The following is a 27,940-nucleotide window of genomic DNA, read 5'->3' as shown; positions in this document are numbered from 1 at the left end:
AAAAAATGTTTGACAATAGGCAGAAAATGTATGGCCACAAGAAGAGAGTCAACTTTAGATAATAACTGTAGAGGGCACGAGGGGAAACACCTCAGCACAGGCTCCTTTGTGCTCCACAGAAAGGGAACGATCCCTGACAGAAGAAAGCACTGTCAGAAGCACTTGGTCTGTGACCTTTGCCGAGCAGATGTGCTGTTGGTGTGGGGCACATTGCAGGACAACAGAGCAAAAATCCCATCGTTTTATTTCCTCTACTTCACTCTGTATTGTTTTTACAACCTTGCTAATATTATTTAATGATATAATTCACTGAGTTCTGCAAGGAAAGCTGCACAGGTATTGTCTAACAGGGTCTGATCATAAAGCTTATGATCATCTCTCCACACTACAAGTAACAGGTTGTATTTTCTAAAACTCATGGATTGGCTACAATGACATGGTGGCAGCACCTGCAGCTTCACAGGAAATGAGCCTTAATGGAACAATAATGGCAGAGCTTGACCATAAAAGTCATTCCTCCTTAACCTTTCCCATTTCCTACTCAAAGCAGTACGTTACAGCAAAAATATTCAAAATGCAAAACCAGTTTGAAGAACAACTGGGCATCAGCCACTCATACAAACACACACAGAACACCCAAAGTATCTGCTGAAGTTTTATCCACACTTAGGGGGTTGCTGTGAGTCCCAGAATCCTGCTACACAAAGGATGGTCCCTTCTGCTCTACAGTTCAGAACCAAAGAATACAATTTTATGAGATTTAATTCAAAGGTGTTGTGAAATACAAGCGTATGTCTTGGAAACAGCTATGTTTCTGGAGTTTTGCTTCTTTGTGGCAACAAGTTTCACCAATTAATACATGCAAATTAAAAGCACATCTGAAAGTTCTATTTGATTATACTTAAAGAGGAGGGGGAAAAGAGATTCTTCTTTGAAGTGTAATGTGCTGCAGTCCTGGCACCAAGGAAGCTTTGGTAACCATAGCAACACTGTAATTTTTTTTTTCAATATACATTTTAATAGATATTTAATTTGTCAAATTGAAGACTGGCATTCAAACAATTTTTTTCCAGCAGACCCATGCTTTTCAATACATGAAGTTATTCACATTTACTAGCAGTGGCTTCTCAGGTGCTTTACAACATAGTTCTCCTCCAAATATAATTTTCCTACCAACCTTGACAAAAAAAAAATTGCTAGTGGTTTCTACTTCTGCTGTCATTGTCCTTGACAACTTCATTTTTTTATGAACCAAGTGAAGTGTTTGCAAATGTTCAATTTTTCAGAAGACAGAGCAGGCAATGTTCTGTAGTGACTACCTCATAAGTTGTTAAGGGTAGCTGAAATACTTTTTCTTCCAAATCCTTCCAAATATGCAGGTTACTTTAAAAGTGTGCAACTCTATGGATAGAATGTCAATGAACAGACCTGGCACTGAGCTATGGTAGAATGTTATATCAGAATGAGATCCACCTGCAAAAGGCTTTCTTGAATTCACTGCTGAAGGTAAGACTGCCAAGCAAGAAAAAATGTATGTACTATGGGTGAATTTGATAAAGCATTTAGGTAGTAGAATAAGTTCCCAGGCCTAAGAATAAACTGCATTTCTCTGTTGTATACTGCTGACTGTAAAAAGCTCGAAAGCAAGCAACTGTTTCACAAATCTAGAACTTTTTAAGGATAATTATGATAACTCTTAAACATGACAGACTCCACTGAAAACCGTATCCATGACAGAACCTAAAAATCAGCACAGAAAACATGATATCTGCAGGAATTTGGGATGTGTGCCATTGCCACAGTTCTGGCCTCTCAAGATATGCTAACACTGCCGTAATTCACAGGATTTTGTCCCAGTTTTCTAGGAGATTCAGGCTACCCTGCTTTGGGAGGGACCATGGAGATGAGAGGACACCACTGCCAGTGGTGCAAGTATCACAGTTTGTCAGATAATATCACTGAGACACCTCCTGCAAAAGTAGACAATTGCTATAGTATCAAATTTGTGACAGCAAACAGGCAACAAAAAGGATGAGAGAAAACACGTAGGAAAAAAAATCCCAAAATAAGAATCTGTAAACAGTAGCATTAAAACACAGTTAATAGAAGTGTTAATGAAAACAGAAATTAGTCTAATTAAATCATCCCTACAACATCTGATGGCAAAGCAGATTGGTATACTCATTATTTTACCAAAGCAACAAGAGAACAGTTAAAACTACTGAGCTGTTAAAAATATTAGCCCTGCCATCCTAAGTGTAACAACAGAAACCATATAAAATGGATATTAAATCCTCAATCATACTTATTTGTTTAAAGCAGAACCTACCTACCCAGCCACAAGTACCTATTCCTAGATTGCAGTCCCCATAAAAAGATGCAATGAGATCCCTCGGGTGGAAATTCAGACCAGCCAAGAATAAAGAGACTTCTTTGTTATTATGTTATGTTAGAGCACGGAGGGTATTTGATAAGACATAGAGAAAACAGCTGTTGCCTACATCACTGAAATAGCACTCAACTGTCAGGCAGAACCTGCACGGATTAATCACAGGAAGAAGCACTAAAAATAAATGTTCCTCTCACATCAGCATCATGGCTTAGGTAAAACAGCAAATAAAGAGGAAAAAAGGACACACGGCACTCTGAACTGGAGAAGGGAAAGCTCTCGGCTCAATTAGGCAAGGCTTCAATTAAAGAGGAAGCAATCAAGTGAAACTTGAAGCACACTCCCATTGTACAAATGAGCACAGTTACTGCACCCTCTGTGTCCTCCCGTATTTGCGTCCTTTCAGCCTCCTCCCACACTCGCTGCTGATACAGTCCTCAAGTTGTTACACAAAGTGGATGCTGCCAACAGAGAACATTCTTCTTCCCTTTACCTGGCACCAGCTGCTGGGTCTTTGCACTACAGGCAGAAACAAAAACTAAATTTAACCCCAGGCAGAAGCAGACAATAGGTGCAATATTGCATTAAAAAAAGGAAAGAATCCTTCAAAAATGGAAAATTCAAGCATCAAGTCAAACACAAACCATAAGGATAAGCCCTGAAACCAGAGAAATCCTACTGCCAAGCCTGGAGGACTGCACTGTGGTGGAAGCTGGCATTAAAGCCTTAGCAATATCCAACACCTAGGTAAGCTGAATGGGAGTAAGTAACCCAAACCTGACAGGATATGTAGCAAAAGAGGCCATTTCCCAAATACCTGGAGTCTCAGTCATGAACAGTTAAGTCCATTATCAGGACACTGAACCTTGCCCTTTTGTTTGGAGGCAGCCAGGATGACAAAGGCTGGGTGTTACCAATTTCCCAGTCCTCTAACACCCACCAGCCACATGCTGGACAAATGCCCACACCTACTCCCTTGTTGAGGGGGCAGAAAAATGACATTAAAGATACACTACAGTAATGCAACCCATGACAAAGACACGGCTTGTTTAAGAAGTCAGGACACCCTTTAATCAGAATTTTACACTGTGGAGGGATGGAAGGTGCCTTGTGAGGCCTGAGAAACCCTTCCCCTTGCTGCAGCTATCAGGTGGCAGTTTTCGGCAGTCTCTCCTCTGCACAACAGAAACTCTGCTGCACTTAATGGGACAGATGATGAAACTCCCCATTCTTCATCTGAGAATTCACCTCTGCACATAATTAGAAGCACAATCATTAAAGTTAGCGTTCCAAATTGCTGTCAGGAAGCAGCCACACCAAGTGTTCCTACAGGGCTGCAAGGCACTTTACAGACCACAACACAAAGCCTGTCTTCAAACCAAACCCCAGATCTGTCTGAAGAACAGTTCTCTCCAAAGGACCAAATTAAACCTAATCCACTTACTAACACAAGTGCAGATAATAGAACTAAATGTAATTCTTATCTAGCAGACAGGCAGTCTCAGCCTGAGAAATATTTATCTGTCTTGATATTGTCTGACCAATCCCACTAAAAAGACCAGACGTCTGGCAAGCTGCAGAGATGGAGGCCTAATCAAACAAAGCAAGCCTGAATGATGCAGATAAACTACAACTAAACAACACAGAAGGTGAAAGGTGTTTCAGACCTGGAAAATAATGACCTGTGTGAAGAACATGGAAGCGAAGGTGCTGATAAAAATAACGCTGAGAACAAAGGAGGGTCTGGAATTCCAGCAAATCCAGTAGGGACAGTGGACAAGACGATGATTGCTGACTCAGCATGTGGCTATTTGTAGACTCCACCTTGCTGCATTCATTTCAGATTACTTGTCCTGCTTCAGTCTGTGATTTAAGGAGCTAACTACAGTTGAAACAGAATTTCCAAATTTCCCTTACGTGTTCCTCTCTCTGGAGAATGCAGCAAATGAGGCTCCTGTACCGAATTATTTTGATTTGTTGCCCATGGTTCTGGTAGAATTGTCAGTTTCTCCTCTGACTTTGCTATTCTAATTCTACCATACTATTGTCAGCAGCACAGTGAAGACCTGCTCAGCTGGAAAACTCTCCTTGCTATCTGGATCTCCATTTGCATGGCAGCAGGTTGTACTGTCTGCTGTGGGGTATAGGTCCTGTTTAACCCCTCAGTCACACCTATTTACCTCCCCAGAAACATTTGAGCATGTAACATGGGACAGGGAGTTACACAATTCCCAACCAGCTACAGCCAGCCAGAACTATATTACAGTGTGACATATTTACTCTGGTGTCTGCATGAAGATTACAAGTGAATTATATTACTTTATCTGAGGTAAAATAATTTTCATATTTTCCAGAATGTGTTAAGCAACCAAAGGAACTCCTCAGTGAGAACAGGAATGTTTTGGAGTAGCTCCTGATATAGGTGTAGAAATACTGAATAACTTGTTTAATGTTACAATAGGAGTCCACAGTAGCTACACTGATTAAAATTGCAAAGCAGCACAATGAGAACTTGGCATCATCTTCTACCCCAGATGTCACAGAAAAATATGTTGCTCAATATACATCTTACTAAGGTCCAATAGCTCAAAGAGGACTGAGCACTATTTCCCTTTGAAGAAAATAAAACAATGAACTGAGACCTCAGGCTCACAAACACATACAATTTATGTATACAACTCACTCTTAAATGCCTGCACCATACAATGAAAAGAGTTTCCAGGTTTTAAAGGCAGAAGTTGCAGGCAGATCAGAAAACATTTGATTAAAAGAATTCGGGCCAAAGAATCAAGACTTGCTGAATCATAGAAGTTAACTTCCCAAGGCTGATCTCATCTACTTGTCCTGAAACCAGCTATCATCAATGTTCCTAGGGAAAAAACCCACCTGATACAACCTGCTAAGAAATAAATGTAGGCATTGTGCCACATTCATAGGTTTTGCCCTGTAAAGGCCAGGAGAGCTAAAAGTAACAAAAGAAAGCTCACTATATTAAGAACACAGCAGTAATGAAACAGTGAACGTGAGCTTTCACTGGGAGATGACAGGGATTGCACAGGGGCACATACAGGGACAGAGGATCTGCCTGGATAATGACCTGCCAAAGTTTGTACCAGCTGAAGATCTACTCAAATGGTTAAAGGAAGTGGTTTCATCACTAAACCAGATCACTGGGATTGTGTGCTTTGCTGTTTTACTAGGTCCCAGTTTCTACTGCCAAGCCAGGAAGCCATGCTATGAGCAGCTGGTACTCCAGGACTAACAACCCCACCACTAATCTGTGCTCTAATATTCCTGCTTCCGACGTCTCTGTGCACAACACGGAGCCACAGAGGGTAAAGTATCACAATTCCCCATGCCTACAGAGACTTACCCAGCTTCACAAAATGACCTTTGTTACAAAGGGATTTACACTGGTGTCCTTGGGAGCAACAGATGGTCAGGAATGAGCTGCTGCCATCAGCATTTTTCCTCCAGTCTGTGAAATTATTCACCTGGTCCCCCCAACAGTTGGAGGCGTTTTCTCAGTTTAAAAGTGAAAGCAGACCAGTTACAAGATGGGACAAAACAACAAGTGAAGCAGCAGTGTCTTTAAAAAACACTTTGTGGTTATACAAAAGCAAGAAACACTATCTCAATCTGATGTATGAATTAAGTGCTCTACCTTATCAACAGGAAATATGAACACATTTCCTACAATTATTTCCTCTTGCAAATCATTCCCCTGTAGGTCTCAAAGGAAACAACAGATGCACTCCAAACAAGTTTTCATTTCTTTGCTGGCTGTTCAAAGCAAATGCAAAACTCTGTTTTGTTTTCATTTCTTAGCACCTCACTATTTAGACAAAATCTCTTGCTCAGCAGATGTGAAGCACTTTACTGGCTGGTGTCATTATCTTTACCTACAAAGTGATATAATGAGAAGAAAAGCAAAGGCAGCTTCAAAGTTGTACCCTGTTCTCATGAGCCACCACATTATGCAGACTCCTACACCATCCCCACAGCATAAACCCAGCAAACCCATTAACCTGTAGCAGCCTCAGCTCTTTCAGTGGTATCTCACACTGTGGGTATAGAAAGGGGAAACCCTGTCTAAGTTGTATAAGCATTTAACTGAGGGATCTTTGACACTTTTAAGTTTTCCAACTGATGTTCTGCCAGTGTGTTTCTTGTGTTCATCCAAGATTTATGATCTTGGTCCCGTGACAGGCACTCTGCTCCCTCTAATAATCTGAGCAGGCTGAAGGGTTGACTGTTGGCTCATGTGTTACTTTTTGTTGGTTTTAATTGCAAGTATTCCTGCCTAGAATGACACGCCTGTGTCAACACAAAACAGGCTTGGCGCAAGACTCACAGTGGAATTTGAAACACTCTGTAGGGCAGAAACACTGGAATCCGTGAGCTTGGTTTCAAACCCTTCCAGGCAGATGCTTTCTGGGAAGCCTGCATCTGGTTTTCTAATCCCCCTGAAGTCTGAGAGTGCTCAGATCAAGCTTTACATCAGGCCTCTGCCCTAACAAGCAGGGCCAAGCTGAACAAAGTTGTATTTGCCAAGATATCCTGGAGAGAACAGAGCACCTCTGCTGCAAAGTCCTGGTTTTCCAAAGCTGGAGGGCTGGTTGTCAGTTTGAACCTTAAATGGAAACTGAAAACAAACCTTTCAAGTTTACAGTCATTTCAAGTACAAACAGCTGAGCAAGGCAGACACTCAGTACAATTTCTCCTCAAATAATAAGACCTTTGAGACAAACAAGACTGATTGCAATTAAGGGTAGAGGGTAAAAAAAACCTCATTGATTTATAAATTGCATGGAAAACGGCTTGAAGATTCAGGAGTGATGGAATTTTGGAGCTGTTCAGAAGAAAAATCATCCCAATCAGTGTTATAAAGACTTTTTGGTTATCCATATAAAACAATTCTACAAAAGATAGGTTTGCTTCCACAGAATTCTATTAGTTTCATCTTTATTGAATACGGTTGGATATCTCCCACAAGCATAGTAAAAAAAAAAAATATATTAAGCCTGAAGTCAAGTGATGTTCTTCACTCAGCCATGGGAGAAATTTTTCAGTCCAGTAAGTATAACTTCAGAGTGAAATAAAAAAAAATGAGAGACTAATCAGGGCCATGAATCAGCCTCAGTGGGGAACAACGGGGCTATGCAGAACTCTGATCTAAATTGCTCTCAGTGTCAGAAATCCAGCCCGGGAGCTCACACCGCTGAGCACACAAGCAGGGCAGACAATTTTCTGCTGCCCTCTGCAGGGAAACCTTGGCCTTGTCATCCACAGCCAGGCCTGCACAGGATAAACAGGCTCACAAAACAACCAGGGAGTTTTCAGAGGAATCTTTACCATTTATTGGTGTATTGTTACTTCAACAGCAATCCGCACTCAATTTATCTTTATGAACACTGCATTTAGAATTGCAAATCGACCTTTTCATTTGAGATGATGAGCCAGTTATTTCCATAACTGATGAAGTTTTGAAAGAAATATTAATCCCTAGATCACTCCATCATATGGGAATAAAAGACCAGGCCCTCTTTTTTACAACCTCAACACTATGCTTCCACTTCGCTTTGACTGCTAGGTACTAAAAAATAAACAGGAATTGAAAGGTACCCCAAGAAAAGCTCTTGTCCTCCTGTGCTCTCTAGGAAAATATTGAGGAAATATCACTGTGTCATTCACTTCTTCCTTCTAAACTAGTGCATGAATTATTTTGGTCTCATACACTGGATGATTTAAAAAGAAAAAGGAAACAAAAACCAAAACAACCCTCATTGTACTGTGCTCCAGTTCAGTCAGTGTCTAAACAGAAATGAAAATGTTTTCGAGATAAAAGCGATTAATGAAACATGAGCACATGGAAGGTTATTGTTACTCAGCCCCTCAATCCACTTATATACTCTGTGATTTGAGAGCACTCCCTTTAACTCCAGAGCAGAGGTGAGAAGGATGTGGTTCCAGCTCCACCTCTTCTCTTAGGGACTCTGTGGAGGTATTTTGTGTTCCCATCTCCTCACTTGCCACAACACAAACAGCAGGACAGCACCAGGAACCTTAATTCACTACTCAGGACACTGAGATTATACACTGAGATTATACACTGAGATACAGATATAAGCAGAGATATTGTCTTTGTCAATGCACATCTGATGGTTCATGACAATGTGATGAGGACAACTGTGGGACTCGAGGGCGATGTGCCCATACACAGGGAGGTTTGATGTGGAGCAATCCTTGTTGGGAGGCAGCCTTAAGCACCCAGCATTCCTACTGGATGGAATGTGCATTTGCAAAATGTGCATCGTGTCTTTGTAGTTCCTTTATGCTGAAATACATTAAAATAAACACAAACCAACCTGTTCTGTACTCGCCACAGCTGAGTCTGTTAAACACCAGTGTAAGAATCACAAATGGACATCTGAACCATATGGAAATACAACAGACAAGCTTGAAGGAGGGAGAGTTTTTAAAGCTATCCAAACCAATCTGACAGCATCAAATGAAAATAAAACTAAAAGTTACACAAAAACAAAGGGATAAGCATGTCAAAAATGACAGAAGCCTGGCAAACAAGCTGCAGTTTAGAAATCAAATACTTCTGCTCAAGCAATTAATTAGCAACATAGATTTATGTAATACAAACAAAACCTCCTTACACCCAGCACCTGCACTCTTGTCTCCAGGGCAAGGGTGGGTGGTTTATGAACAACTCAGAAACAGTCTAAGCAAAACTCTGGAGATGGTGTCACATTTCTGGCCTCAGGCCCAACTCTGCGAAAAAGCCAAGGGACTTGACACAGCTCAGTCGCTGAAGAACACAATCCAACACAGAAGCCAAACTTATTTCTGACCAGGCTCAACCTCATTCATCAGCATCATCAAACTGGCCCTCCTCAACTGTTCTAACTTGTGGTGGGAAAACAAAGCAAGGTGCGTGGCCACAGCCTGGGTTGTAAAACCAATCCTCCTTCCACACATAGGAGCCGAAAATTTTATTTTCCTCAAAGCTTCCACAGTAGAGATCGTCAGCATCTAAAGAAGATAAAATAAAAAGCTTAAACCATGGCAGATACTCAGGAAAGCAGTGGAACAGTGTAGCAAGTTACAATCGTCCAGTTCACTGTTTCAATTCGATCTGCCAGCACTCGTGAATTAAACCTTAAAAAACAGGAAAGATAAAACTGAATTGGGCAATGTCTCCATTTTAAGGAAAGTTCATGCCACACAGACAAAACAGTTTTCCAGAAAGCTCAGTGATACACCTAGGACTCAGAATGTCTGGCATCAGCTCTTACAAGGCATGTAGTTTTTTCACGTTTCCCCTGTGAAAAACTACCAAAAAATCCCTACAAAAAAAATACAGTAAAAGCAACAAACCATACTCAGAGACTGAGCACTGTTGCAAACAACTCCATGCTCTAGAGAGACATTATAATCAACAGTCTTAAATTTTCTTGAAGATTTTTTACGCAAAAAGAGTTAATTCCTGCACACCATGTACCTTTCTTTTCTGCTTCAGAATAACAAAGATACACCACTGAAAAATTGCTTCACCAGAGAAACCCAACACAAACATGGAATTCTCCTCCTTACCATGCCACTCCCTAAGAATTCAATTGCTCAAGCAAGAGTTTCATGTGAACTCCACACCACCTTTAAATCCTGTATTTGACAACAAAATTGTGCATTACATATCCAGGAGGTTAATACAACAAGAAACTGCTTCCCAAAATAGAACATTGTCCTGCAAAGCACATACCTCCAACTATCCAAAACTCAAAAGAAGCACAAGTCAATGTGTACTCACCATAAGGACCATATGTAGACTCCTCCAATTCTTTATCCCAGTCCTCCACCTCATGCTCAGATGCATCCTGCTGTCCTGAAGACTCAGGCATATTGGAAACTTCACTATCCCACACATCCAGGTCAGCATATATATTGTACCAGCCCTCATCAGTAGTGCCACTGACATCATCTTCACTGGGAGAGGGAGAGGCAGATTCACTTTCTTCAGACTTGCCATCAGGAACATTGGGCACATTCTGCAGCAAACATTCTAAAAGCAGCAGAAAGCACCAACAGATGCACTCAGAAATTAAACGAGAACAAGTAGGTGCTCAGCACACAATAATTCAGAGAGGTACACCAATGCACTTTGTGACTACTAATCTTATTGCAATACATGCAGTTTCCTATATATGTCATATCACTACAGAGCTGCTTCACATTTCAGGTGCTTGGGAAGAGTGGGCATAGCCTTGCACCACAGCACCAGCACAAATCAGGATTCTCCACAGACTCCTGTTGGAGAGTAACTGTTAACTAGGGCAAAGGACCCAGTAATCTTGTTTCACCACATTCACCTGTAGGTACTCAAAAAGCAAAACAAAACCCATGGTTCTGATTACATTCACCTGTAGGTATTCAAAAAACAAAACCCATGGTTCTGACAACATTCACCTGTAGGTATTCAAAAAGCAAAACAAAACACATGGTTTTGATCACATTCACCTGTAGGTATTCAAAAAGCAAAGCAAAACACATGGTTCTGATCACATTCACCTGTAGGTATTCAAAAAGCAAAACAAAACCCATGGTTCTGACGACATTCACCTGTAGGTATTCAAAAAACAAAACCCATGGTTCTGACGACATTCACCTGTAGGCATTCAAAAAAACAAAACACATGGTTCTGATCACATTCACCTGTAGGTATTCAAAAAACAAAACCCATGGTTCTGACGACATTCACCTGTAGGTACTCAAAAAACAAAACCCATGGTTCTGATCCCATTCACCTGTAGGTATTCAAAAACAAAACACATGGTTCTGGTTTTAAAAAAATCATATTAATTAATTACTCATGTACCTAGACACACACAAGTATCCACATAGAAATAATTTAGTGCAGTAAGTAAAGAGGCAATTCCCATGTATCACCAAAAGGTTTTAAGTATATCTCTGAAGTTTGAGTATTTGTGACCTGCTTCATTTTGTCCTACCTTTTCTGGGCTTCCAGATCATAGTTTCTGTGTTATTAGGAAGCCGTTTCCCCTCAGAGTTTGCAGACTCAGAGTTCGCAGCCATCACCTACAAGTTTCAAAGAACACAGTAGCGCCTCAGATTGCTCACAGAACTGCTACCACATCTCAGTGCTCCCGAGCGTCTCCATTCAGTTCCCCTGATGAATCAGGGGTTTAAACACCAAGCAGGCTTCCACCTGAGAAGGCAGATCTGCACACATACAGTAACTCTGCGGCGGTCGCTCCCCGCCTGGCAGCAGCCACCACAGAACGGCCGTGTCCTCCCTCAGCCCACAGGAGCCCCTGGGGAACGGCAGCGGAATGGAGACACGGGGCTGCGGAAATACTAACACCGAATCACCCACTCCGGGGGACCCTCCGACGGCGCCGAGGGGCTGCCCCGGGCGGGTGGGGAGCCGGGGGAAAGCCGCAGCCGCTCCCGAGGGGCGCGCCGCGAAGGGCACGGCGAGCTGTCCTCACGCCTCAGGGGAGCGGGGGAAGCGCAGGCGGGCCCGTGACCGAGGGCAGGGCGCCGAGCCCGGGCGAGCCCTCAGGGCGGCCCGCTGCCCGGCCGCGCTCCTCGGGAGCCCCGAGCCTCGGGGGCCCGGCCTGAGGGCACCACGGGCCGCCCTGAGGGAACCATGGACCGCCCGGGCCCGGCCTGAGGGCACCATGGACCTCGGGAGCCTGACCTGAGGGCACCACGGGCCGCCCGGGCCCGGCCTGAGGGAACCATGAACCGCCCGGCCCGGGCTGAGGGAACCATGGACCTCGGGAGCCTGACCTGAGGGCACCATGGACCGCCCTGAGGCCGCCATGGACCGCCCTGAGGGCACCATGAGCCTCGGGAGCCCGGCCTGAGGACACCATGGGCCGCCCTGAGGGCGCCATGGACCTCGAGAGCCTGACCTGAGGGCACCATGGACCGCCGTGAGGCACCATGAGCCTCGGGAGCCTGACCTGAGGGCACCACGTGCCGCCCTGAGGGCACCATGAGCCTCGGGAGCCCGCCCTGAGGGCACCACGGGCCGGCCTGAAGGCATCACGGATCTCGGGAGCCCGGCCTGAGGGCACCATGAGCCGCCCTGAGGACACCATGAGCCTCGGGAGCCCGGCCTGAGGACACCATGAGCCGCCCTGAGGGAACCATGAACCGTCCTGAGGGCACCATGAGCCTCGGGAGCCCGCCCTGAGGACACCATGGGCCGCCCTGAGGACACCACGGCCCGGCCGGCCCTCAGCGCCCCGGGCAGGCTCCGCCGGGCGGCCCGGCGGCACCGGGACCAGGGCTGGCAGGGACGGTGACACTGCTCCCGCTCCAGCCTCAGTGCCCGCAACGCCGCCACAGCGCCGGGAGCCCACCCTGCGGAGCCCAGCCTGCAGAGCTCCGTAATCACTGTGCCACTGGGCTGGAAACACCTCCGACAGCACCGCCTAATCCAGACTGCGCCCTGCGCTGACACAGACCCGAGCTCTGAGAAAGCACCTTTCCGCTCCTCAAGTCGTAAATAAACTATCAACACCTCTCACGGCTGGGTGGAGTTCTCCCCTTGCCAAAAGATAACCGTTTCCTTCAGGCCTGGCGGTAGCAGCAAGGATGTGGAGAGGCAGAAGCACCTTAGAGGCTGAACAGGTGTGTGACGCACCTGTGCCCGCAGGGGATGTGCATCCCTGGGGGGAATGGCAAAGGTCTGCGAGCAACCACAACAGCTGGCAAACAAGGGCCCGCTCTCTGAAATGATGGAGTTACCAGCTCTGTTAGACTTTAAAAACTCTAAACTTTGCACTTAAAAACTTCTAGTTGTGGAAGTGGTGAAGCAAGAAGTCGTTCAGGAGAGGGAGTAACAGCACAAGGGGTTGGGAGGGTGTAAGTGATTATCAGTATGGAAATTTCAATGTCAGACAATGAGGTGGCAGAGAACTAGTGGGTTTATAGGAGATGGGAAACTCAAAACCAGGATGTACTTCAGATCTGGTCACAGAAGGAGGAATCTTACCCGACTGCTGCTCCAAACTTTGTTCCCGGCTACTTAAGTTACTGGAACTCATTGCTTGAGAGGAGTTGCAATTTCTACTTGTGCAAAATCAAGAAATATTTCCTTGTATTGTCATTATGTCATGCTTCACTCATTGTGAAATTGCACAAAGGAACATTTGCTGCATGTTCTTGTACTTTCCCTACATTTCTCTGTGGGTCCAGGGAGAGCATTTATGTCGATTTCTCAGTTTTGTGTCTCTGTAAACAGCCAAGGATAGCACTCCTTCAAAAAACACTACCCATGTTTTAGGCTTGGTGGACAGAAAGTTGAAGTGTAGATCAGAGCTGTCCACTGACCTCAAGGACACTGCTAACAGATCTCAGCTCCCCTCTACCCTTCACCACTCTCAGGATGCAAATACCAATGCACAGTAGCTGCAGAGGTCGTTTCTCTTTTTGTCATGAGGATTACAGATTACTCCAAGGCTAGGAAGCAATAAACACTGTATTTTTACTGGTTTCTGATGACCTAATGGAAAGTGTTCCACTTCTCATGATTCAGCTTAGTAAGATGGAAAGATCACCTACAGGTATACCTTCCACAGGGTTTGGTCTGGGTTTTTTGCATTTAGGTGTAATATTAGCTTTCCAGAGTGTAAAAACTGATGCACTAGAACTGTCTGAATGTTTAATCAGGATCAAGAGTTTGCTCTCAGCAATCTTGATAAAAACACCCTCAGAGATTTGCCTCCTCTGACTGTGCACTGGAACCTGCCCCTGGCAGAATCAACACTGGAAATTAATTACTGCAACAGAGATGATTCCTTTTCGTCACATAAAATGTAAACTTTAATAAAATCCAGGAACATGTTTACCTTTGTGCAAAGAAATTTAAAAATGCAGTCAAATTATAACTATGTATAGTTTTTCATAAATGTCCAGTTTGCAATAAGGTGTATTTAGAAACAAAATCTTCCACCAGGTCTCCCTGCAACATCTTCATAGCTCGCCAGTGAATGCTCCCACAGTTTTCTGGTTTGCCTTGAGGATGACTTAGCTCCTCCTTGATATAATCCAGCCAGAGGTCTTTAAAAAAAATCAAAGTTTTGATTAGATTTTGAGTAGATACTACCTAACAAACAAAGCAAGCCCAACTAGAAACTCTCTAAGTGTCTTTGATATTAATGCCATATGGTTTACTTTGTGAAACGACAATCTCCAGCACCTTGAGGAGCAAAACCCTGGGTTCTGTTCCCAGCTGGAACAGTGATGTCTTCATAAATAACGCAACAATAATTGAGCTGTGTACTTTCCTAGAGGGAATACTGCAGAAATCTTGATTATAATTACACAGCGCCATACTGTTCATAAATCCAAATTAACAGTGATGCACATCTCTTGTTCCAGCCAGTGTCTGAAGGTGATTGCTCCTGGTTGTGCTGAGGCCACTCCAGTGCCAATGCCCCTGGAGGGTCCCTGCAGTGTCCTACACTCCATGGCACAGAAGAAATAAGTTCCACTCTGCATGACAGCAAGCACAAGGGCAGAACAGGTACCTTATGAGATGGATGGAAATAAAAGTGGCAGCAGTGAATGAGTGAATGGATAATAAAGAACAGAATCCCCCTTACCAGTATTTGTTGAACCAAACTCCCTCAAAGCACGTTCGTAGTATTCTCTCAGGTGAAGCATTTTGCAGGATTCCTAAAAAAGGAAGGTATTAAAAAGCCATTTATTTTGTACAGAAATGAACCTGCAGCATTATCAGATTCTGATAAAGGAAGAAAGTCATGGCAATTACACGCACACACTGCTGCAGATAGCTACCATGGAACTTGGGTTTGTATCACAGCCTGTGAATCAGCTGCAGAGGACAAAAATGACACCACTACTCTGCTTTCTATTTGATCCCAAGTGAGAACTATTTTACAAATACAAAGCATTAATTGGATAGTCAACAACTTACTTGCTCCTTTTCTATTTGGATCATCTTCCTGAAGAAGTCAAGCGAAAACGGACGATTTTCACACAGGCTGAAATAAAATAAGTGACTTTAGACTTAAGGAATTTTAACATATACCCTAGAATAATCAGGTTTGAACGGTTTTTTTTTTTTACCTGGTAAAGAGTTTCTTGACTTTCTTATAACCACAATTTCTGTAAGTCCAGTCAAGATACATTTCTTTCATAGTCACAGATTCAGCAGGTGTTGTGGCTTGTAAGGATCTCTGCAAGTTCAAAAGAAAAAAAAAACCAAAATAAACAAAAAACCTATCACATAACCTACAATTAAATTAGTGTTTCACCCTAGTTAGGCATTTGACACAAAGATCTCCTAAGTCTAAAATAATTTCTCCTCCAGTATTCCATATAGCTGGAACTGGCCTTTCCAAAAACCCCTTCATGCAGAAGGTCTCACAATACTCTACAAACAGCTGAATTCCAGCTTCCTCCTGAAATACGTGTTTTGTGTTGTAAATGGGAGGAGAAAACCCACAATATGCCAGGCAAAGAGAAAATGTTTTACCCTACACTACGGAAGAAATCCACAGTGAGATTAAAGTTCTCATTCTGATCTTGGCTTTTCTGTAACAAGACTGGTGTTTTCACACAGATTGGAAAATTCTCTTTTCCACGCTCAGATAGGTATCTGAAAACAGAGCAAATACTCTAGACCACAAATTAGGAGTCCATCATTGGTTGTGCTTACAAACATCCATATGCCTCAGAATATGGGAGTGACATTTGTGCCTGTAACTCTATGTCCAACTGCTTGTTTTAATGCACATAGTTTTGCTTTAAATTCTTTGATATCAACACATCCATGAAGAAGGAACTTCAGCATAAAGCATTTGTTGCATGTTCCACCCAGACACATTGTTCCATTTTATTGACACGGACATAAAACCAGATTTTGATTAGCCAAGTACCTGGTAGAGAGTTTCTGTGTCCTCCTTGCTGTTTGTGCCCTCACTCCATTCCACCCAGAGCGTCCATAATGGCAAAGTGCCCTACAGGATCAGCAAACACATCAAATGGCTGAAATACAGTGATTGTGATTTACAGGAACAGACAGCAACACAGCCATCAGGTCCTGTATCCTGTATTTTTATGCTATAAAAATACCCTTTGGACACAGCTCTTGGAAAGACAACTCTGAACTGCACACTGAAATCACTCCTCCCTTCCTTCCTCACTTGCAGGATAAATCATCCTTAGCTGGATGAAGTGTGGCCAGGGATGAGAACCAAGTTCTGCACCACTGAGCACTGCAGTGCACAGAGGTGACTTCCAAGAACAAAAAGCAAAGAAACCCTCCTGTTTCCTCACTCGTTGTGCCCAGGGTTTGAGAGCACACAGCTAATTCAAGGCCTGAAATACCACACAGGAATTTGGTGTATCAGACAGTGAAGAAAGGGAAACACATTCTTCCATTAAGACACAAATACCAGTTTGCTGCTAGGAGAATATGTAAAATGTCACCTGTAAGCATTCAAACTTGAAAAATCTGAATTTTAAGTGAATTGACAATTCCCTAGTACTCAGCAATGCAATTTGCATATGAAACATCAAGTTCTTGTTTCTGACCTTAAAGATGGTTAGGGACTTTCAATGCCTTGTAAACAAAACAAAAACAACGAAAAAGCCAACAAAACCAACCCCAACAAAAAAGCAAGAAACAAACAAACAAAACAAACAAAAAAACCAAACACAAAAAACCAAAAACCAACCAAACCAACAACAACAAAAAAAAAATCCCAGACCAACCAAAAAAAAATTCATCAGAGGTTTCTAGCACAAGACTAATGCATGCAATGTATGTCCATTAAACCAGCACAGACCTTAGATTTCACATGTTTAATGGCTTCTTCAAAACACTGGGTCACATCATCCCTCTTCAGCTGGATCAGTACTTGCAGCCTCATCTGCCACGTTTCCACAGACTGCCTGAACTTCTTGGCTGCAGCTTCTGCCACCTCCACAGCCTTCTCAGGGAGGCTGGAGTCCAGTAAGAGCTGAAGCTAAAACCCATCAGATATGGCTTTGTTAAAAAGCAGGGCTTTGAACCAATACTGTTCATCTTTGTGTCTACTCAAAATGGCAAAAACAGGCACAGAAATAATGCAGGAAAGCCTCAGCCTCTGTTTCTCCTGTGTCAGTTCTTACCCACTGTTTGTAGAGAGCTTCTGAGAGCAAACTGGACTCGTGGGCTTTGCTGAACACACTCAGGGTCCTCTCCAGCCTCTAGAACCAACAGAGAAGAAAGAAAAAAGGCATTATTCCTAGATATACCAGATTCCAGCATTCCAAGAAGCCCACTGGATTGTGTATCATGTCAGTGAATATCTAATTACATATTATGTGTTCAATGCTCTAGGTACCTGCAAACATTCCCAGGTAAAGTGGAAATCTGAGCATTTACTTCTCTTCCTTAAGGAGCAAAGAACAACGTTGCCTTGTTCTTATAATATAATACTAAGGAATTAAGTTGCACAGGATAATTAATTAATGGAGTCATACTTAAGCAGAGATGCATAATTAAATTACCCACATGCCAGCACCAAACTTTGCTCAGACTTATTTGCAAGAGTCATTTTAATTCATCCTCTTCTTTGAACAAGCACAGGTTTGAAGGACATGTCAGTGTATTTTTAAGATCCTCTTCAACCCAAACCATTCCATGATTAACAAGTCTGCAGCCTTAGCTTTCCTCCAAAGAGCTTCACTGTACTTTACTGACAAGGCTAACCAGGTTAACCATGGCCTGGGCAGTAAAAGTGATCCTCCCAGAGATTAAGTTGTCTTTAATGATGGCCACAGGTAAGTAGTTTTGATAAAATGTAAAAATATTTGTTATTTTTGATAAAACGTAAAAATATTTGTTAGTATTATTTCCTAACAAACTTTTACCTTTCGCTTTAATTCTTCACTGTTGGTTTTTCTGTTGTACCTCTCTAAACAAAAAGTGATGTAGCATTTCCACATGTCCTCTGTAGAAGCAAAGGCATAATGTCACACTTTACAGAATCACAAGAATAAGCACAAATATTTGTCTTTAACAAACACAGAGATACAAATGATACAAAACGTTAATGCCAACATTGTTTTAAAATGTTGTATTATAGGAGAGACCCTAGATTTATAACATTAAACTTAAAAATGGCTCCCATGTCCAAGCTGCAAGCAGTGACTCTTTGTAAAGAGCATCAAGCTCTTAGTTAGCTCTTAGCTCTTTAAGACTTTTTAAGATCCCTTCCAGCCCAAACTATCTATGGCTTTAGCAGCTGTACAGCAGCAAGTCTGAGACCACTCCACAAATAATCCCTTGACAACCTCCTTTACAAGTAAGAACAATACCAGGGGCTGAAGCTGGATATCCACACCCCTGTCAACTCAAAACCATTGCTTACTCACTTATCAGCAACAGACTCACATTTTCAGTCAAGCAGCTCCTCCAAGAGGATAAATACGTTGGAGAATAACCCAAGTAACACATCAAACAGCTCTCAGAGGTATCCTCTAAGAAATGCTCGCCCTCTCCTAGGTATGGTAGAGCCTGCCATCACCTTCCTCAAGGCTTTACAGGCTGCTCAAGAACCAGAGCCCAATGTCCAAACGCAGGCAGAACACTTCACCTGTTGGGACTGCTCCCACAGCTTCGTCAAAGACTGCACAGCACCGTTCCTCTGCCTGGGCCACTTCTGAGGCCTTCCTCTGCTTTGTGGCGGGTTCAGAGGGCTGCAGGGAGCCCAGCTCCAGCTCCCGGCGCGCCAGGTGGTCCCAGGTCAGGGGATCATCAGCGTACCTGGCCTGCAAACTGAGCACAACACACCTGTGACAGCCCACAGCCACCACTGCACCTGCAGGGATGCCTAGGAGGGCTGGTATGTTGCTGTGGAAATGTAGTTAATGGCTAAGGAACCAAATGTCAGAGAAGAAGTGTTTTCCTTCCCTCAAGAGAAAAACAAAACGTTAGCTTTTTAAAGTATTGTTTAATATGGATATTCTCCATAAGTAACACGAAGCAGACAGGGAGGTGTCAAGAGAGAGATCTGTCTTTTGAGAGGAACAACTGGATAAACCAAAGACACAAAACCCCAACGAAGTAGGAAAATCCACAGTTCCTGCAGTGAATTTACAGAAACTAAGTGCAGTAATTATTCAGTAAGAACTGTATTTTACATAAATTTTCTTAGCACCTTTTTAAAGCCCTTTCTGAAGTTAGACACAAGTATCCTCTTCTAAAGATCACGCTTTTGTTTTTCTCAAAGGACTTCACATAAGCCTTAACACTATTTCCCTTGAGGAACAGCTTTAAGTTCTGAAAGTCTAGTCAATCCACTCCAAGTTAGAGAACTTATAAGAATATGTTTCTTAAAAACCAAACGAAAATAAAATAAAAATACAACAGAAAACCACAACTCACCTTTCAAGGATTTCTTTTTGCAAATCTTGGGTAAAATCAAAGAGCTTTGCAATAGAGAGCACAGCCAGCTGGAACTCAACACCTACATTTCAAGAGAAGATAAAACTATCAAGTGGAGTATTTGCTGAAGAATTCCTCAACATATTACATAAATTGCACTTTGCATTTCTGTAGCTTTGTTCCACAAGCAAATTTCATCAGCACCTCCTCTTCTCCCTCACTTGACTCTGGCAAGGAAATACAAAACGCTCCAGACTCAGGACAGATCTCTCCAAAGCTGCACAAAATAATGTCCATGAATTGTGTCTTGCATCTCCCCAAATTACCTTTGAAAATGCCAAGTGACATGACTTGGCAAAGTCAGATCACTGCAAACCCCCACCAGCCAATACTCACCTGACTATTTTTAGGTGCTAACAAATCATTTTTATCCTGATTTTTTCCAGTATTTCTCCAGAAAATTAAATTAAGCCATCTCTTTCTGAAATTTTCTCTTCTGTCCTTTTCCACCACTGATTTTCAATGATCATTGCAGTATTTTGCCCAGTCCTCCTAAATATCCCCATCTATCCTAAATTCTCAGAGATATCTGCAACTAGTTTGCAGTTATTTTACCCAATTCTCTCAATAAAATGGCTGATTTTTACCAAGCCTGCTTAATTTAAAATAATCTAGCCTAGTTTATTATTAGCCTGAATTTTTACTTTTTTGCCAGTAGTGGTGGATGATTACTTGTGATCTAATGTTCAGCAAAGTAAAAAAGGCACGTAACTCTGAACTGTGCTTCAGTTTTCTTTTTTAAACCATCAAGTTTTGAGGCTGTAACCCAGCACTGGGCCTCTTCAGCCCAAAGAGGAAAGACATGCAATCAGAACTACCAGCACCATTAATTTACACTCTGGCATTAAATAGGTTCTGCTGAAAAAATGGTGTGTTTGAAAAAAGGATCTCAGTGTGGGCACTGAAGCCAAGTCTATCAGCATAGTTCTACTGCAGAACTGGGTTAAAGGTTACAGTTTTCTTAATGACTAAGTACAAGAAATACTCATTCACCTTTAATTTTCTGAGAAGCATCCCTGTAGACTATGCGAGCCATTTCTCCATTGAGAATTTCTTCAGAGTAATTGAATTCCCCCTGAAATATGAAGCATATCATTGAGGAAATTATTGTCCTCTCTCAGCTAACATTTCTGCTAACAGGGAAAGAAAATCAGAACATATTCAAGTTCTTCTTCATGCAAGTCTATTTTTATGTAATTTGCACAAGTCAACTATAAAGAAATGAGGTAAGAAGTTTGACTATTATCTTCCAGAAATTACTATTAATTTTCAGAGTGGGGAATGTAATAAAAGATGCTACAAATGCAAAAAAAAAAATGAAGTATTAGAGCTGAGCATCAGCAAATACTTGAAAAGCTCCACACAGGTGCAGGACACAAACAAAAACTTACTGTAAACCATTGTTAAATAAACTATTAATCCAAAACTGTGAATTTCAACATGAAGTACACAAGCAGACAATATCTCATAAGTAAGTTTAGCTGGCCTACCAGGTCCATCTTTGCCTGTTCAAATTCCTTCTTTTCCTTCCTCTGTTTTTCAGCATGCATAAGCTCCATCCTGAAATACTGCAAGAGTGAAAACAAAATTAAATTACTGCAGGGATAAACCATAAAACTTTAAGTTCACAAACAGGCTCTGAGGAGATACAAATCAGGACTTCAGCAAAACCCACACGTGCTGAGCCTTGGTTTCTGAAGGTTTGTGCACTTACCACTATCTGCCCTGTGTGTTTGCCCAGGAATTTCCTACAGGTACCAATGGTCATTTTTTACTCATTCTTTAACTTGCCCCCAAAGGAAACCAAGTTCCTCAACAAAGGCTGGGGATGCCAGGCTGAGCCTGACAATCACATCCCAGCAGAGCTTAACAGTACCTTAGAAAGGAATTTTGGGGATGATTTTTTAAATATTTTTTACGTTTTCCTGCTGCTGGAAAGGCAAGTTTTTCCAGTTGTCTCAGACAGATCTGGGAAATACACCGAATTGATCATCTTTGACTGATGAAGTAGATGGTCATGGAAGAAAAAGAGGAACTCACTTCTTGATAAAGTTTGGGGCACTCCGGATGGAAGCGCAGAGCACGGAGGAACAAGTGCCTGGCACTTTCTGATGACAGGCGTGTCTCCATTTCCCACTTTGCTGCCATAATCCACAGCGCTGCAACAGGGGACACAAATAACCTCATTGAACCTCACAACATGAGCTCAGCACCACAGTGAGACTGATTATCTCCCACCTGAAACTGTAAAGCAGATAGGCACTTCCAGGAAGTTTAATCTGCTTTAGCTACAGATCTAATGATGCCTTCAAAAGCCAAAAAGCAGTCACGAGCACTCAACATCTCTCAGGTCCCCAGACCACCTGGGAATTGGACACTCTGACCTACTTCCCATCCCTTTATGACTGCTCACACAACCCCTGTCACACCCTTCTTTCTGAAGCAGCACCAAGGCACAGAACAGAGAGTAAGAACTTCAGCCCAAAGCTTGAACTGAGACCTACAGGAATTTAAACCAGCCTATGCTGAGGCATTTATGCAGCACTCACCATTGTGTTACTTACCTGGTTTATTGGAATGAATGGCCAACATGGTAGAGAACACCTTACTGAGTTGATGTTTTGCATTCTGTAAAAGAAGCAGTTTTGTTTCATCCACTCTGGTGCTGAATTGAACCCCCAGCATCAAAGCTTCAGTAGGAAAGGCTACAAGCTGTAGACAATTGCTCTGAAAAAGATGCTTCTCTGCTCCTTTATCTACAGTAGAAAGCTTCTCGTATTTACTCAATAGTTACCAGCATTTAAATGTCATCCCATTAAGAGTGGCATGGCTAACTCAAATTTTCTGAACTAAGCAGCCAACACAAATGTTGCCATGTCCCAAAGCCACGGTTTCACTGCCCTTTTAATGAGATAAAGATTTTATTTTCTTTTGGCCACCTTCATCATCATGCAAACTCACCTTCTTCAGTACAGAAACAACAACACTTGAATGCTGGTAATAATGTGAAGCCTTGCAGAGGTAAGTTTATCAAGTACAAAACTGACAGAATTAGGCTTTTCAGCACAGCCACTACAATAAATATTTGGAACAAAATCACAATTCACAGATAAGAGGATCACTCACTCCAGAGAAGGTATAACCAATACTATGGCTCTCACAAACCAACCAATACTCCAAATTTAATGCAGTCAGCCTCACCTTTGCCCCTGCAAGCATCAAATTTCATACGAATTCATCCTCAAACTCTACACTTACATACATCAGTGAAAATCCCATGCACCTCCAACAATACTATCAAAATTATTTCTGTATTACAGCATGCAGCAGTAAAGTTTGTAACCCTATCTTTAAATCAAGCTTCAGATGCGTGAATAAGCACCTGGGTAAGATCAGGATTTGAAAACTCACCCACTGCTTGCAAAATGCAACATGGGAAAGCCAGAGCTGGACATCATCCTGTTGGAAATCAAAAGAAGAGAATCAACCTCACAATGTATAAAAGTTCTTGTACACTGACAAGCAAGCAACACACCCTTGGTACAATGACCTGGCGTGCAGAAAAAAAATAATTCCAAATCTCAGTACAAATATTCTTACTTTCCATTTCCCTGTAGCTCGGTTGAACAGGCTGTGGACTCTATGCAGGATAGAGTACTCAATTTCATCCTTCTTAAAGGAATAACCAGTGCGCTAGGAGGAAAAAAATACTGATTTTATTGCAACAGAAAATTTGGCATAAAGTATTCTGCACTCTTAGCAACTGATGAACTTACTGCTCTTCTTTTCTTGATCAGTTCCAGCAGATTAATTTCATACTAGAATGGGAAGAAAAAGAAATATTTAAAAGCAAACGTGGAGGACATAACAGCGTGGCAAGGAAAAAAACTACATCAGCTTTGTTATGGATGATCAAGTGACAATAAAGATTACCGTCGGGAAAACAAAAGCAGCCGGTTTCGGCTGGGTCACTACATTTCTAAGAGCCCTGGCCCTGCACAAGGCAGCCCAGCACTGCCATGCCTCAAGGTGCTGTCCAAAGCTCCTTGAGCTCTGTCCGGCTCCTGGCCACGGCCATTCCCTGGAGCCTGTTCAGTGCCCACGCTCTCGGGAACCCTCTCCTAATACTGAATTTACTAACTCCAGTTTGCACGGCGCATCGGGGAGCTGGGGGCTCTACATCCGCTGAGAGACGAGAACCGACAGGAAAAGATCAGAACACGAGAGGAGCCAGCTCCTGGCCACACTTCGGACTCCGGTGTGAAGGTGAAGCGCTGCCAGGTGAGCGGCAGGGAGCAGGTGAGGAGCGCTCTCCGCGTTCGGACCTGTTCCGGTCGTGGGGCACTGCAGAACTCCCGGGACTGGCTGTGTCCGCACCCAGAGCCGCCCCCGGGGCCTACCTGGATATAATTGATGAAATCCTCCTTCCGCAGCGCTCTCCGCTGGATTTTGTACTCCAGAGCCGAGGCTTTCCTCAGGACAGCCCTGCGGGAAGGGGAACGGGAGGTGAGCGGCCGCAGCGCTGCCGGCGCACACGTGCGTTCCCCCGGCGCGGCCCGGCTCGGCTCGGCTCGGCTCGGCTCACCGGATCTCTTTGTGTGTGAACAGCCCGACCCGCTCCAGCTGCTCCAGCTCCGGGAGGCGATCCTCCAGCCGCTGCTCGATGCGTTCAGCCATGGCCGCGGGGCTGCGGCGTGTGGGGTCCGGCCCGGCACGGCACAACCCGGCACAGCACAACCCGGCACGGCCCCGCCCAGCACAGCACAGCCCGGCCGGCACAGCCCCGCCGCTTCCGCCGCTGCCCGCGCCCCTTCCGCGGCCGCCCCCTGCCCGCTCGGCGGGACACAGAGGGCACAGAGAACACGGGCACACCTGCGGCAGGAGGGCACAGAGAGCACGGGCACCTGCAGCAGGATGGCCCCAGAGAACACTGCTACCTGCGGCAGGAGGGCACAGAGAACACGGGCACGGGCACACCTGCGGCAGGAGGGCCCCAGAGAACACGGGCACCTGCGGCAGGATGGCCCCAGACACGGTCACACCTGCGGCAGGGGACACGCCGCGGGGCCGGGGATGTCCCCGGACAGGGACACCCCGCTATCGCCCTGCGCGCCCGTGCCACTGCTCCGGCGGCTGTTGGCTCAAAGTTTGCCTGCTTTTCACTGCTTGCGTTTTGTTCTCACGCAGCTTCAAGAAAACGAGGTGTATTTTTAGGATTTATATACTTTGTTTAGGTATTTCTCCTCTGGGAGGAGAAAGGTGATTGATGGTGATGTTCACCCACGAGGTCGAAGAGGTGTACCCAATGCTTGGCTGTCTTGTCTAAGGGTATATTGGAGTCAGAGAAATAAAGTAGAGAGCTTTCCTGCTGGCCTTTCTGCTTTCTGCTAGGACTCCTGTCGTGTCCCTAACAGCGACTCACACCCTCCACGGAAAGGAGATTCTTCTCGTGTTGGCTGGAACTTGCTGTGGTTTAGTTCTTGGCCGTGGCTCCTCGTCCTGTCGCTGGGCACCAGCAGAAGGAGTGTGGCACCATCCTCTTGGCACCAGCCTTGCCACTGAACACAGCAGCATTGGCCAGGCTCAGGAACGGCAGCCTGGGACTGCTCCAGCACCTCGCTTCTTGGTGGGATTCCTCCAGGACACAGGGCTCTTTCTCTCTCACGTGGCACCTCCGTTCTTCCCACATTCCAAAGTTTTAATAAAAAACTGTCTGCTGTGAGGAAGGTGAGATACTGGCACAGATTGCCCCGAGAACATTCCCCATGGCTGGAAGTGTTCAGGGTCAGGCTGGACAGGGCTTGCAGTAACCTGGTCGAGTGGAAAGTCTCCCTGCCTGTGGATGAGGGTTAGAAATAGATGATCTTTAAGGCCCCTTCCAACCCAAAACATTCCATGGGTCTATGATTCTGAGAAAATCAACAATAAAACCAGGCGACAGGAAATTTTTGGTTCTGAAATTGGGGATGTTTCAGAAAATAAAAATTGAGATGGGAAATAATTTATTGAGAAAATTGCTTAAATGCACATTATCCAGAGCAGTACCTGCTGCTTACGGTTTTAATTGTCACTCCTGTCACCGAGCTGGTCAGCCACAGAACCAAGCCCACCTCCAAAACTGCCCTGTCCCAGCCACTGCTCCCTCCTGGGGGAAAGGAAGGCAGGTGTTGGTCTCTGCAAAAACAAGTACGAGGGGAAGAGAGAGCAGGCTTCTGGCACAGAATTCGTACATAATAGCCAAAACAAAGTGACTGATTTTTTCCTTTACAGTTAAAAGTTTTAACAGGTGTTGCCGAGTACAGAATGAGTACCTGAGCAACTGACTTTTGTTAAAAACACAGGTAAGACAAAACACTTTATAAGAACTATCAAGAACAGCAGTAATTCTTTTCACCTGCTCTGGCTTGGATTTGTGGTGGCTTTTTAAAATTTTGGGACCAATTAAAAAAAAAAAAAAACAAAACAAAACCTAAAGTAATTTTCTGTGGGAGAGGTTTAGCAACTTTTCACTTTGACAGGAAACAGTGACATGATTTTCCAAGAAGTAAGCAAACAGGAAATCCACCAGGAAACAGAGAGGCACCGTCCAGTCACAAGACCAAGACCTACAGATGGAGCTGCATTCAGAAGTTGGTGGCCCAAGCAGCTCTGGATGGCAGCTGCCTCGTGCCAAGGGCCTCCTTACCCCCCTCACAAGGACAAGGCAACTCCTGATGGAGATTGTCCTCCCTGAGAACTCCCTTGTCCTGCTCTGAGTGAGCACGGGCTGGAGGGGGATTGTCACCGCTGTCCCAGCACAGCCATCCCTGCTGTCAGCCCAAACTTCAGCCCCTTGGGCCCTCCAGTCCAGGGAGTTCACCTCACACGGAGTCCAGCCGTCAGCAGAGCAGCAGGGCAGCTCTTCTCACTGCTGGGGGAAGTGTTGTTCATGATCACCAGTGGCCTGCTGATTATTTGGGGTTTGGTATTTTGAGATGCACCAGCTCAAGCTGATCCTTGGGCAAGTCCACAGATTGCACTAAAATAGCCCTTAAGGAAGACAGCACTGGGCATCAAAAGTAACATTAGCACACTGAATTGCTGAGCAAGAGTGTGATTGGAATTACTACTGGATTCTTTCACTTCATTTGAGTATTTTTGCCTTTGAGTCCATGGTTTTATACTAAAAAGCATTCTGTACTCAGAGCTAATCTGTGGTGGTGCATGTAGATCCCAACAGGTGAATGAGAACACTACATGCAGTGCACAATTATGAACTGAAAAGGTAAATGTCAGCCATTACCTAAAAACCTCTGGAAAATTCTATTTCTATCTTCTTGCTCTCCTCTCTCTTCAGCCATTCAGCTCTTCTTTGGCCAAAAATCAGCAGTACTGCAGAAGAGTTAACAACAGAGTCTTCTGAAACTTTGATTGTTCTATCAGTCTGAAAATGCCCTCCTGTGATGAACATTCCAGTGTTCTGCCCCCTGAAGTCAGTCAGGAGCTTTGAAAGTCGCCCAACCATCCAGGACTGTTTCAATGTAGATGGTGGAGGTGTGTGTGCCCTCAGAGGCCACAGCAGCCTCCACCTTGAGTGTGCCTGCAGGAGAATTCAGCCCAGCACGGGTCCACCAGCAGGTCTGAGAACAATGGCTGTCCACCAAGGCCTCGGAGGGCATCAGATTTCCTCCTAGCCCTTGTCAAAGCACCACAATCTCATCCCCCAGAGGCACATAGGCACAGACCACTCTGCAGGACCCATCACTGTGGGCCTCAAAGGATCAAAGAATGGTGTGCACCAAAACAATAGACTCCCCAAGATTCTAGTTTAGGGGCCTGGTGCTTCCCACTCAGAACCACAGAGCGAGTAACAATAAGATTTGAAATACTGAACTTAGTTGATGACCTCATAAGATTATTAAAATATATATATATATCAAAACCCGATTGAAAACTTTTTTTGTTCCCTCAGATATATCGCTCCTTTCCTGTAGATGGAAGAAGTACAAAAATAAAAATGCCTTTCCTTTTCTTCCCGCAGCAAAACAATCCTTAGAACAATTAACATA

The 27,940-nt window shown here is 44.0% G+C and overlaps 2 protein-coding genes across 2 annotated transcripts; both read right to left on the bottom strand.

Annotated features, from left to right (window-relative positions):
- Positions 1-9,055: 9,055 nt before the first annotated feature.
- On the bottom strand, positions 9,056-13,008 carry COPRS (coordinator of PRMT5 and differentiation stimulator). Its single transcript, XM_066331844.1, has 4 exons — positions 12,951-13,008; positions 11,407-11,494; positions 10,209-10,460; positions 9,056-9,433 (listed from the first exon to the last, which is right to left on the bottom strand). The coding sequence occupies exons 2-4, from the start codon at positions 11,489-11,491 to the stop codon at positions 9,264-9,266; spliced, it is 507 nt and encodes a 168-aa protein (XP_066187941.1). The 5' UTR covers positions 11,492-11,494; positions 12,951-13,008; the 3' UTR covers positions 9,056-9,263.
- Positions 13,009-14,244: 1,236 nt separating this feature from the next.
- On the bottom strand, positions 14,245-24,629 carry UTP6 (UTP6 small subunit processome component). The gene is made up of 19 exons (XM_066332418.1): positions 24,478-24,629; positions 24,293-24,377; positions 23,669-23,710; positions 23,493-23,585; positions 23,304-23,351; positions 22,457-22,520; positions 21,933-22,051; positions 21,383-21,460; positions 20,886-20,967; positions 19,833-19,914; positions 19,042-19,223; positions 18,317-18,396; positions 17,573-17,650; positions 17,248-17,427; positions 16,336-16,416; positions 15,524-15,633; positions 15,372-15,438; positions 15,037-15,109; positions 14,245-14,491 (listed from the first exon to the last, which is right to left on the bottom strand). The coding sequence occupies exons 1-19, from the start codon at positions 24,567-24,569 to the stop codon at positions 14,334-14,336; spliced, it is 1,794 nt and encodes a 597-aa protein (XP_066188515.1). The 5' UTR covers positions 24,570-24,629; the 3' UTR covers positions 14,245-14,333.
- Positions 24,630-27,940: the final 3,311 nt, after the last annotated feature.

Source organism: Sylvia atricapilla, chromosome 18 (assembly GCF_009819655.1).
Source record: "Sylvia atricapilla isolate bSylAtr1 chromosome 18, bSylAtr1.pri, whole genome shotgun sequence".
In the NCBI taxonomy this organism is placed as follows: domain Eukaryota; kingdom Metazoa; phylum Chordata; class Aves; order Passeriformes; family Sylviidae; genus Sylvia; species Sylvia atricapilla.
Note: the sequence above shows the minus strand (reverse complement) of the source record. Positions and strands in the feature narration are given on the sequence as shown.

What these genes read in the sequence shown, in the direction of transcription:
- COPRS (XM_066331844.1), bottom strand. Translation starts at nt 11,491, where the DNA reads ATGGCTGCGAACTCTGAGTCTGCAAACTCTGAGGGGAAACGGCTTCCT. An exon ending in GATCTGGAAGCCCAGAAAAG is followed by an intron (nt 10,461 to 11,406) that starts GTAGGACAAAAT and finishes TGCTGCTTTTAG; the next exon opens with AATGTTTGCTGCAGAATGTG. An exon ending in GTCTACATATGGTCCTTATG is followed by an intron (nt 9,434 to 10,208) that starts GTGAGTACACAT and finishes TATCTTCTTTAG; the next exon opens with ATGCTGACGATCTCTACTGT.
- UTP6 (XM_066332418.1), bottom strand. Translation starts at nt 24,569, where the DNA reads ATGGCTGAACGCATCGAGCAGCGGCTGGAGGATCGCCTCCCGGAGCTG. An exon ending in TTGCATTTTGCAAGCAGTGG is followed by an intron (nt 22,521 to 23,303) that starts GTGAGTTTTCAA and finishes CTTCTTTTACAG; the next exon opens with AATGCAAAACATCAACTCAG. An exon ending in CATTCATTCCAATAAACCAG is followed by an intron (nt 22,052 to 22,456) that starts GTAAGTAACACA and finishes CCCCTGTTGCAG; the next exon opens with CGCTGTGGATTATGGCAGCA.